General features: G+C 45.2%; 1 protein-coding gene across 4 annotated transcripts in view; it reads right to left on the bottom strand.

Moving 5' to 3' along the window:
• The window catches only part of LOC147440246 (C3HC zinc finger-like protein), a 70,669-nt gene extending 63,161 nt beyond the window's left edge, over positions 1 to 7,508 (bottom strand). For 3 of the 4 annotated variants that reach the window (XM_086530033.1, XM_086530034.1, XM_086530032.1), the window contains exon 1: positions 7,357 to 7,508. In XM_086530033.1, coding sequence (XP_086386159.1) covers positions 7,357 to 7,424 — 68 coding nt within the window. In that variant the 5' untranslated portion in view covers positions 7,425 to 7,508. Of the gene's footprint in view, positions 1 to 6,748; positions 7,283 to 7,356 lie in introns of those variants that run through there. The other variant, XM_086530036.1, reaches the window with a different exon arrangement.
• Between the last annotated feature and the right edge of the window lie 5,196 nt (positions 7,509 to 12,704).

Below are 12,704 nucleotides of genomic sequence, written 5' to 3' on the forward strand. Positions count from 1 at the left end.
GGATACCCCACTCTGCCAGAAGTTGCACTCCGAAGGAAGATGTTAGAAACCATATAACTTCGGGCAAAACTTTTCTTGAAAGCTTGCCAAGTACTTGGAGTATGCTGCTTGGTAGCTATCAACATCTGCATGGTACTGTCTCTAAGAAAAACAGCAGCTTGAAACAAATCTTGGATCCTTCTCTTGCAAGTGATCTTAATGGCTTATACCCTGTAAGACATGAGCGGTGAAGATAGGGAGCGTGCCCGATGCGCGATGAAGTATGGGTGGGAGTGGCTAATAAGCCCGGGTTAGAGACCCCTCAAATAAAATTCCAATAGCTTTTGTGTGCTCTTTTGTAGGACCGGTATGCACACGCCTGATGCTCTGATACCACTGTCACAAGACGGGCACCACGTGCCAATAGAAAAGAACAGACTGAACAAACTTTTAACACTTCAATAACGACTGAACTAAAAGAAAGAGAGGACACGCAACACGGAGTGGCGGAATTCCACCCCATAGAGTATTGGCCCTAAACCTTGGCGCCCCTTTCGGTATTTCTTTATATTGCATCAACACAGTATAAGCCGGTACTCCAGACTCTGCACCTTCTCCAGGAAGCATGCCAGAGAATGAGCCCTAACCTCATATTTAAAGGCCCTTGGCCTAAAAAGCAATTACAGTGAAAAGCCTTCAAATCTAAAAGCATATGGTCCAAAAGCAAAGCCAAAAAGCTGTCAGCGTAAATCACGGAAATCCGTACAGCCTGCCACGTCATCAGCCAACGCAATTTTCGGAAATCTCCCTGCTGTCCTTAGGGTTAGGGTTACAAGCCGGTACTCCAGACTCTGCACCTTCTCCAGGAAGCATGCCAGAGAATGAGCCCTAACCTCATATTTAAAGGCCCTTGGCCTAAAAAGCAAATACAGTGAAAAGCCTTCAAACTTTAAAGCATCTGGTCCAAAAGCAAAGCCAAAAAGCTGCCAACGTAAATCACAGAAATCCGTACAGCCTACCACGTCATCAGACAGCGCAATTTTCGGAAATCTCCCTGCTGCCTTAAGGGTTAGGGTTAGGGTTAGGCTTTCTGCAGTTTTAGGGTTAGGGTTTTTAAAATTAGGGTTTGCAGTTTAAGGGTTAGGGTTTCTAGAATTAGGGTTTGTAGGTTTTAGGATTAGGGTTTCCAGAATTAGGGTTTGCAGGTTTTAGGATTAGGGTTTCCAAAATTAGGGTTTCATTAGTTAGGGTTTTTGGCAAAAATTAGGGTTAGGGTTTTTGCTCTCGGACAGCCACGTCATCACTTTGTGACAGTTCAGGCCCCTCGGCCGCATCTGTAAGTTGACTCCATTCTTTAGGCTTTGACACGTCAGCAGTTTGTTACACCAGGCTTATCCGCCAGGACTTGATTCAGATGGGTACACCCAGCATAGGAGCTAGGCACGAAGATGGCTTTCTACAGAGAGCATCTTCTCCAGCTTATGATGGACGGTTTTGTGACGAGGCCTAGATACATGGACATCCACTTGTCTCATGGGATACGCTGTGCTATTGGCCAGATATGCACATCTTCACACCAGCTGCGGATCGAGACTCGGATATACAGGAGTGTCAGCAGAGGTCAGGACATGCACCCTGTGTGACATGGAGCCTGAGACAGAGTTACACTACACATGCCACTGTCCCGTCTACTACGAGATACGAGGCCGCTTCCACTGCTTGTTCAGAGAGGGCTTTGGACCACTCTCCAGAGTCATAAGGTACGAGGATTAGAGATGCCTGGGTTTGTTTCTGCTCGAGCTGCGCAGACACAAAGAGAGTCTGATGAGAGGAGAGGCTAGCCAGTCTCAGAGACACATCACAGACTTCTTTAGAGGAGACACTGGACACCCAGAGGAGCTACTACCACAGCAGATCTTGTCGCCTCACACCAAAGGTACATTGATCGATCGAGCGACTGAGCTGGGGAGATCGAGACGCTCACGACTGCGCAGGACTACACAGCATCGACAGAGGCTACATCAAAGGATTCGGATCACTTTGGCCCAACATGCACGACGCCCGGTCAAACTACTATCCATGGAGGAGATTGATGAGATCCGCTAGCGACTGTAACAGACTTGGACACTCCAAGTCAAGAATCAATCGCGACAGCACCAAATAACCACTTCACCACAATTCACAGATCACAATAGATTTGCACTGGCCCGACGGAGTTCCGTCCCTAGAGATATTGGCCCCAAAGACTGGCGCCCCTTTCGGTATTTCTTTATGTATTAAATCAATTGTCAAAGTACAAAGAGCGGTTAGGGTTTCACTCTCAGACTCTGCGTCCAGATGCTCTGAGAAGTGATCCCTAATCCGCGTATTTAAATGTTACAAGGGATGCCCAGAAGCAGAGCCCCAAAAGCTCAGAACAAAAGCAATTTCTCTCTCTCTCTCTCTCAATGAGAGCAAGTAAATAAAGCAAATTCTCTTTTTCTCTCTCAATTTTCCCTTGCGTAGCAAAAGCCAGCAAAAATTGCGTCGCTCAATGCTTTTCCCCAGCTTCCGTAAATTCCGGAAAAAGCCGTACACTGCTGCCACGTTGCACTGGCGCCATAAATTAGGGTTTCCAGCCACTTAGGGTTTCAGCCAGCAGTTAGGGTTAGGGTCTCCAAAATTTAGGGTTTTTTGTAAAATTAGGGTTTTTGGCAAAAATTAGGGTTTGCATGATTTTTAGGGTTTCTGGCAGTTTCTGCTGTCGGTAGCCACGTCATCACTTTGTGACAGCGACCGATGCTAGATCTCTTGTGACTTGTGATTTAGCTACCCCCAGCTAGCTACTTAGTTCACGCCTACCAGTTTAGGATCCCATAGTACTTTTATTTTATCATTTTGTCATTTCATTTTGTTACTCTGACTTTGTATCAAATTCACCACATTGTAACGCTCCAGTCTCATAGGTTATTTTTGCCTTTTGAAGACGTTAATATAACATTTCATTTCATTTCTCTCTCTCTCTCTCTCTCTCTCTCTCTCTCTCTCTCTCTCTCTCTCTCTCTCTCTCTCTCTCTCTCTCTCTCTCTTAAAACCTTCGAGCGTAGAGAGAGAAAGAGCGTGCACGCGTAGAGAGGAGAGAAATAAAAAATAAAAAAATCTTCACTTCACTTCTGTGCCCCTCTCCCTCTCTTGCTGCGGCCTCTCAATCATGAGAAAGCAAAATAGCAAGGATGACCCAGTGGAGGACGCCATCCAAAAATGCAAAGAAGAATTGAGCGAGTCCATCTCTTAGGTAGTAAGGTACTATTAACGAACTCGACGCACGCGTCGCAGTATCGGAAAGCGCGATATACACACTCGAGGATCGTGTGAAGGCCCAAGATGAGGAAATCGCACTACTCAAGAAAGAGCTTGCAGAGGTGCGATCGTAGAAAGTCCTCGAAGAAGGAAAGCTTCAACCCTCTGTCATTGAAGACCTTAACACGATTAAGGAACAAGGTGCAAGCCATCAAAGAAGGTGGGGAGCAACAAAAAGAAATGACGACCTCGTGGGTAGATGTCATCACAAAGACCCAACAAAAAGCAGAAAAGGCCGAAAAATGGATCGAGATTGTCAAGAAGGGGAAAGGCAAGGAAATAACCCCCACCTCCACACCAACCACCATCAACTTGACTCTAGAAGAGGAGCAAAGGAGACGTGTGCAGGCCTTAACGTAAGGATATGTGCCCTCAGAGACCAAGACAATGTGGATAAAGAGGTGAAAGAACTCATGACTCTGGTGGGAGTTAACGAGCAGACGCATATGAGGGCTTGGAGAGTGGGCACTAAGAAAAGTGGGAGCAACGGAGAAACCTCGAAGGAAAGGGCACTCATTCTCCGCTTCCCCTCCATGGAAGCGAAGAAGGATTTCTTGAAGAAGAGACCGACTCTAAAGAAGACTGGCATCTTTCTTGGAGATGACATCACCCTCTCGCAGATTGCTCATATGCAAGAAGTAATGCCGGAAATTAGAGCAGCAAGAGAAAGGGGAAGATTGCTTTTTACAGGGATAGAAAGGTGGTGGTATTGGAGCGACGCTCCGCATGACGGTGCGAGACATATGGGACCACACTAAAGATGGCAACCTGGAATTGTAAAGGTCACTCCATCTTGATGTGGGGGCCTTTTGAGGATAGTTTCATGGAGAGAGACATCATTTTCTACTCTGAGACGCATCAAGCACCTGGGCAATCCATGCCACAGGTGAGTGGATATAGATGGAAGACAGCCTGCAGACAGGAGACCAGATCGGAGCATCGATGATCGAGGACAGGGCTCGAGGGGAGTGGCAATTCTATTCAGGGAGGAGTTGCAGCCACTGATATATATAGCACACAAGGATGAACAGGCTAGATACATGTGGGTGAGGCTCAGGGCAGAGACGGGCAGAAACCTCTACATTGCTATTTGTTACTTTCCTCCGAGTACGTCAGTATATGCATCACCTAGAGGACAATCTCCCTTTGCTATTTTGGACAATGACATATGGGAGTTTTCCAAGGATGGTGACATTATCATACTAGGGGATTTCAATGCCAAGACTGCCCACCACCAGACAATATTTTATGATACTTCCGAGGAGATGCTTAGGGAGCTCGACGTCGCAGAGATGGGCCTTTCCAGACTATCACAAGATGAGGAATACACTGAATATGGCAGATACTGGGAACCACACATAGATTGGCCATTGTAAATGGTCTACAAAGATTTTCAACAACTGGGGGCTTTACTTGCTTTCCACACCGACATGGTGCCAACACAGTGGATTATGTTATGGCCCAGCCAGGTCTCATCCCATTCTTTCAGGACTTCATGGTGGGCACTACGCCAGTTGGAGTAGCAATTGATCATGCTATCTTGTCTTTCACTCTGACCTTTCAGTTCAGCACAGCTCCTTTAGGAGAGGTCCCCACGCACACTCGGTATACCTTCAAGGGGGAGACGGATTCTGTGTATATGAATGAGATATACAGGCAGCTATGCACCCAGGAGCCGGGACGGCCACTAGCTGAACTCACTCAAATACTAACAGAGACGCTCCATGATGCAGCATCAGAGGCATACCCCCACAGCCAGTCCACACGGAGACGATTTGGGGGCATGCCCCAGAACAGTTGGTATCATGAGGAGTGTAGAGAGATGAGGATCAAATTACAGAGGGAAGTGCTCATGGGTATACATAGACAGTCACGGATTATCTTTCGCCGCCTAATGCGCCGAAAGAAAAGGGCTTATCTATCTCAGCTAGAGCGGGATCTGTATCAGCTATTTATAAGTCAGGACTCAGGCGAAGCATGGAGGCTATTCCATGAGCATTCACCACCACCAACGGTCACCTCCACTGAGACATGGGGGGAATATGCCACATCTCTCTACACAGCATCAGGTCAACCACCTTAACGAACCCACTAGAGACATGCCTAGCGACATGTTCTTTCTTTACTGCTGAGAGGGTAAGGAAAGCCATTGACAGGATGAAGACAAGGAGAGCACATGATCCTGATGGTCAGGTAGCAGAGCGCTTCATCCATGCCAGAGACATGCTTGCAGAGCTCCTGGCTATGATGTTTAATCGAGCCATGTATGAAGGCTTCCCGAAGACTTGGAGTATGTCTACGATTGTGCCTATTTTCGAGTAAGGAGATCCCTTGATTCCTAGAATTATCGCACCATCATGGTTGGTCACACATTAGCTAGGTTGTATGCATCCATTCTTGAGCAGGAGCTAAGCAGATGCGCAGAGCGAGAGGACATAAGAGCATCGGGGCAAGCAGGTTTCAGGAGAGGTTTCTCCACCCTTGACCAGATTTTGACACTCAGAGCTATTATTGACCAGATTTTGACACTCAAAGCTATTATTGAGGAGGATAGACACCATGGCAAGAGGATCTATTGTAGCTTTGTGCATTTCCGCAAAGCTTTTGACACAGTGTCGAGAGCCAGACTTATACGGAGACTATAGGACATGGGTGTGCCTACAGAGCTGATATGGGGTATTCTGGCTCTATATAGGACAGTGATGGGGCGGGTACGCACCACTGAGGGAATGTCTGACATGGTTCACTCAACCATTGGAGTAAAACAGGGATGTCCCCTATCCCCAACTCTTTTTGGGATGTATGTGGATGAGTTTTCGGACTATGTAGAGCGTCAAGGAGACAGGGGGCTCAGCTAGCAGGGACATGGATTCTGCTGTTACTATATGCTGATGACATTGTGCTGATTTCTGACTCTCCAGAGGGGATGCAACGTTATGGGTTTTCTTCTAACAGTGCTTTGTGTTTGCATCAACTGATTGACCTTCTTGTCAAGGGTTTCCCTAAACTCTTTCTGCGACTTCGAGTATGGTTCCTACTTTTCGGACTATGTAGAGCGTCAGGGAGACAGGGAGGCTCAGATAGCAGGGATATGGATTCCGCTGTTACTATATGCTGATGACATTGTGCTGATTTTTGACTCTCCAGAGGGGATGCAACGTTATTGGTTTGCTTCTAACAGTGCTTTGTGCTTTTCATCAACTGATTGACCTTCTTGTCAAGAGCTTCCCTAAACTCTTTCTGCGAGTATAGTTTCTACTTTTCTGAATCCTGATTCATTGCCAACTTCATAAGTGAATGGACGGCTTCCCGCCATCTTGAGTGAACCTCGTCAAGGGAATGATTCTTTGGGTGCTTCAAATACTTTAGGTCCTTAGAGTACTCAATCAATCTTCATACACACATGTCAACTTCCATTTGACGTCGATACCTTTCTTGTCGAGATCCCCAGCTGGAAATTTGCCATGGTCTCCCGAGGCATCAGAAGGAGCCTTGCTTCCCTTGATATCTATGTTGGCTTCCTTTGTTCCCCCGCTTGTATTTGGGTTTTCTTCATCTCCCCGCAGATGAGTAGTCGAAGAGTGTTAGCTCTGTAGGATCCCCTGGTAGAACCCATGTGTGTTGCAGAAAGAATCAGATCCTTTGTAGAAGAAGAATCGTTTGAGCTCTGATACCACTGTTATAGGCTTGGACACTCCAAGCGAGAAATCAATAGCAACACACGAACAAAAAATGCAATGTTTCAATGCAAGTCCCCGCTTCCACCGTCCTTTCACCCTCCAATGTCTTCCCCAACAGCTCTAGACTGTCAGATGAAGCCACGGAAAAAACGTGATGTATCGGATGCTTAAGATTGACATGATTCTAATTTCCTTCTCCATCAATATGAGCTGACATGCTTGGGCATACCGTATAGAACTACGCAAAAAGAACCACAAATTCTCCAAACCTCTGAAGCATGCGCAAACACACACACACACGTGTGTGTGTGTGACGCGCGTGTGTGTGACGCGAAGGAGCAGAAAATTGTGAAATCACCTGGGAGGCGCAGGCGAAAAGAGGCGATCCATGGCTCGCTTGAATCGACCTTCAGCATCCTCTGCCATAGTTTGATTCTTCGTCTCGAGCTCGGAAGAATTCGAAGGGGCATGTTCCGCGTCGTGTCCGCCCGGATATGTGTGAAGCTATTAGTCTAAATCAGCCTTGGTTTAAGGGCAATGTCACACGGCGACTGCTCTTTGAGTGAGGCTTACAAGTGGAATACGCACATGTGGTGTGTTTTATGGTAGTGTGAGTCATGTCTACTTAGCCTTCCAAAGATTATGGTAAGGTTTTTCAAAGCTGATCGTTGGGGGTCACGTTATGCAATGTGAGGTGGAGTAGATAACTGGAGCTCCCTTTATTGCGGCCTCGCTATAAAAGATGCACATAGGGGATTAGGTGCTTGGTAGCTGAGTTGTCTTGACACTGTTATGAGTCATATGTGATTCACTTTATGCTCAGATTTTGACACAATGTCTACTCATTGTTTATGGCTGTTATGATTTGGGTTTTATGTCGAAATCTTGCCAAAATTCTACCAAAAGTTGGTTAGAGCTTTTTCCATAGTTTTCAACTTGGTTTATGTGTCTATCTATCATAGTTTTTTGGTTGACATATTGTCTATTGAGTTTTGAAACTCTGCCAAATATTTGACTATTTTCTCTGATAGTTTTTTGTTGAGATATTGTCTGCCGACACTTTTTTCAAATTTTTTGTGAGTTTGAACTTGGATTAGAAAGTGAAAGCTATAGTATGTATGGGAAGCATGCCTTTCTAATATGTCAAAGCGAAGAAGCTTGAGAAGCTAGATCTAGTGCATTCAAATGTGTGTGTGGCCTATGCCTACCAAATCACTAGGTGGTGTGTATGGTATGTGCCTATCAAATGACTAAGTAGTGTTGGGCATTTTGTCAATTTTATACATGACATAGGTCGCAAGTTTTGGGTGTATCCATCAAATATAGAGGTGATTCCTGTTCCATCACATGGAGATGGATTTCATTCATTTAAGATCGGTCATAAATGAAGCTTAAGGGCTTGCCTCTAATGATTTCCAGAGTTTCTGTGATACAAATAGCATTATGAGAGAGCTTACTTCTCCTCGTGTGTGTGTGTGTGTGTGTGTGTGTAGCAATGGAGACGAGAGAAGAAGAGAGGAGACACAGGTTTGGGTGGACTCCCAACACAATAGTGTTAGGGTTATGAGTCCTTATTGTTTTATGTAGAATAAATGGTCAGTGTTAGTTCCCGGTTAGTCTCCGGGCGCCCAACACTTAGGCGTGGCAAATTGGGCTTTACCACCCCAACAACCTCCCACTTAAAGGACAATGTGATTTTAAGCTGGGGTGACAATGTATATATACATACAGTACAGGTAGACAATGACCATGATCATCTACCCAATGTCCATTAGTGCCCGACAATGTGCAAACCGCTCTGAGGGTAAGCCCTTTGTTAGAAGATTAGCAGGATTCTCAGTGGTGTGAATCTTGGCAAGCTACAATCGCTTGTCCTCGAGCACCTCACGAATGAAGTGATACTTCACATCCACATGCTTTGTCTTTGCATGAAACACTGGATTCTTTGCCAATTGTATAGCATTTTGGCTATCACAATGTAACACATGCATCTCAACTTTGATTCCCAAGGCTCCCACTAGCCAACCAAGCTATATAGCTTCCTCGCAAACTTCTGAAGCTGCAACATATTCAGCCTCTGTAGTAGACAAGGTAACACAATCTTGCAAACCAGATCACCATCAAACTGCACCTCTAGTGAATTTAAAAACATAGCCTGAAGTGGACCTTCTCTTGTCCAAGTCTCTTGCATAATCTACATCCGTGTAGCCCATGACACATGCTTCCTTTCTTCCAAAGCAAATGCACATGTATTTTGTACCATTCAGATATCGCATAACCCCTTTCACTGCCTCCCAATGTTTTTTGCCTAGATTTGACATATATCTACTAGCAACTCCCACTGCAAAAGCAATATCAGGATGTGTAGCGATCATACATACATCAAACTCCCAAGTGCAGATGAATAGGGCACTTGTGCCATTTCAACCTTTTCGTCTTCAGGGCAATCATTTTTAGAAAGTTTCACATATGAAGGCAATGGAGTACTCAATGCCTTCCCCCTCTCCATATTGAAATGCTTGAGCACTTTAGCAATGTACTCAGATTGAGACAAATAGACCAATTTCTTACATCTGTCTCACCTAATGCGCATGCCAAGGATATGGATTGCTTCACCCATGTCTTTCATTTCAAAGCTTGCATGTAACTCTGACTTCAAGGCTAAAATCTCATCCCTGCATTTCCCGACAATATCATCCACATAAAGGACCAAAATCAGCAAACTACCATCTTTAGCTCACTCAGTGTAGAGGCAATGGTCCATATCGCTACGTTTGTAACCTTGAGAGAGCATGAACAAGTAGAATTTACGATACCACTCCTTTGATGACTATCTTAGACCATAAAGAGTCTTTTCTAACTGACACACCAAGTCTTCATTGCCCTTCTCAGCAAAACCTTTTGGCTACTGCATATAAACTTCTTCTTGAAGATCACCATGCAAGAACGCCCGTCTTGACATCCATCTGGTAAAGTTCCATGTCCTCTTTAGCAACCAGCACAAGTACACACCATAGAGTAGTCATCTTGACAAACGGAGAAAAGATCCCATCAAAGTCAATACCTTGCTCTGCTGCTTAAATCCTTTAGCAAAAAGTCGTGCCTTGTACTTGGGTTTATTATCAAGAGGTGTAATTTTCAGCTTATACACCCATCTGCATGGTAATGCCTTTTTACCTTTAGGCAATCAAACCAACTTCCAAGTTTGATTCTTATGTGGCGAGTCCATTTTTTTATGCATAGCTTTCTCCCACTTCTCCTTGTCATCCATTGACATGGCTTCCTTATAGAAGCAAGAAGGCTCTCCGCAATCTATCAATATAATGTAGTCCAATGAGGGATTAAATCTATGAGGAGGCCTTGAAACTCTTGCAAACCTTCTAGTAACTGCTTGAGATGGTTGTCCCTCAACAACATCTTGTACTACAAGAGGATTATGTCCTTGTTCTCTGACATTAGGCACTTCAGCCCTATTGTGGAAACTTCATCTTCTTGGAAGATAACTCTCTTGACTTCCACTGTATGCACAAGCTTCTTATGCATCTTTTCTTCATTGAAGTATACATCATTGCTGTGAACTATCTTTTTAGCTTGAGGATCCCATAACCGAAATCCCATCTCACCAGGATTGCCATAGCCAAGAAATATGCATTTCTTTGTGTTAGGTAAAGGCGGTGTGCCTCACTGAATGTTAGGTAAAGGCGGTGTGCCTCACCGTGCTTTGCCCACGTCCGCCGGCCAGTGTCCGGTTGCCCACATTTATCTCCTTATTCTTTATACATGCAAAGAATAAGGAGCTCTCACTCACACTCTCACATGGTAACCATAAGATGCAATTTGAGCTTGTGTGCAGAGCTTGTGATTTGAGGGTTTTTTGGTAGATTTGGGCAACGAAGTACGAAGACGTTTACACACCATCGAAGAGGTCTCTTGAGAGACGCAGTTTTTTTTGGAGTACACAAGTGGAGCTTCTTTCATTGGTTTTCACAGGATACTTTGGCAAGTGATTTTGTGCTTGGATTCATGGTCTTTGTGAATGGGTTTGCATACGATTATGGTGCATAGTTGATGCCCATTATATATGCATTTTGGCGAGCACTTTCAAGTGCCAGTGAGCTCTCTTAAGAGCATTGTTTTCGCATTGATCAAGTTTCCGGATTGCAACTCTTTTGGCACTTGCTTATGCGCGGTCACTCCGTTGATGTACGTAGTGTTATGGTTTATGGTAGAGATTGTACTTGAGTTTTTGCTCTGTTTTCAAGGAAAACTCTGCCGGATTTTTCCCAGATTCTCGCCATAGTTTGTGATCGAGTGTTTACTCTCACTTTGACAGGTTTTGTCAGTTTGTACACAGTTTTGTGTTTTTGTATCCACTCTTGCAAGAGTGAGGAGTCGTGTATCCTTCTTTGCTTGAGACAATGGTTTGCTCTCCGGTGGAAGAGTCTTGTGATCTCGAGCATTGTTTGCCATAGTTTTGGCATGGAGACGCTTCAGGTTAGAGGCGGTTCTCATTCACGATCGCGACTGACATGTTGGCACTGTGGCCACAAGGGGCATATTAGGCGTCGTTGCTTCAGGCGTATGAGGCAGCGGAAGAGGCAGATACATGGTGCTACTATGAGGACAAATGCTAGAGAGTATGCATGTGACGGACATGTCACTTTTGAGTCTAGCTTGCCTTCAGACTACTTTGTGTCTTGGGATAGCACATTGTCTACGCGTTTTCTACTAGACGAGCATGCAGTTTTTCATGTGACGCCACGTCGTGATTTGTTTTGCTCTTTCTCTAGTGGGAGACTTGGTTGTGTGCAGTTTGCTGATGGTTCAGCATATGACATAGAGGGTGCTGGAGATGTATGCATGTCTTTACCTAGCGGTGCATTGCTTACGCTACGAGATGTACGTTATGTACCAAGACTCTGTCAAAATCTCATTTCAGTGCGTCAGTCATTTCAGAGTAGTGGACATTGTGTACTGCTTGGAGAGCGGTCATTTCATATGCATAGGAGATCATTGGCGATAGCCAAAGGTGCTAGGAGTGGTCTGGTATACCCTTGGCATATTTCTGACACATGAGGCGGTGTAGTCTCTGTGTATATGCAGCCATGTTTGGAGCGAGAGACGAGGCGTGTCTCTTTTGTGGATGTGCTGCATGGAGAGCAGGTTGTGCATTTGTCTTGTGGTGACGTTCACACAGACAGTGGTATCTCTAGGAATGCACAGCTTTGTCAGTTATCAGTTGAGGTGACTTCAGTTGAGCCAGAGACCGATGCATTGTTTTATGATGCATTTGATACGTTTGAGGGCGACAATGTCCTTCAGATAGCTGTGTGTGATTCCAGCGGTGCTGATTTTTCGGTTTTGCAGTCATTCTCAGCAGATATGCCTTTGCCAGAAGATGCTTACATGGTGATGCATAGTCAGGTGGTTCCTGATGAGGATGCATATAGCATTGAGGTTGCTGACAGGGATAGGTTGGCACACATAGTGCATGTTTCGTCAGCTTTCGGGTCTCTCATGTGTGACCTTCTGGTTTCGAGACCTGATCTTGCTTATGCGGTTGGTGCATTTGCAGTGGGAGTTGTCAGTCGTGCGATGACTGACACTGGCATTGTGCATTGTGGAGCCATGCAGGTCGTCACTCGATACTTGCATCATGAGTGTCATCGTAGCTCTAGCCGTAGTGGTATGCATGTTGCATCTACA

This window comes from Adiantum capillus-veneris, chromosome 15, assembly GCF_014529385.1.
Source record: "Adiantum capillus-veneris isolate H3 chromosome 15, ASM1452938v2, whole genome shotgun sequence".
Classification (NCBI taxonomy): domain Eukaryota; kingdom Viridiplantae; phylum Streptophyta; class Polypodiopsida; order Polypodiales; family Pteridaceae; genus Adiantum; species Adiantum capillus-veneris.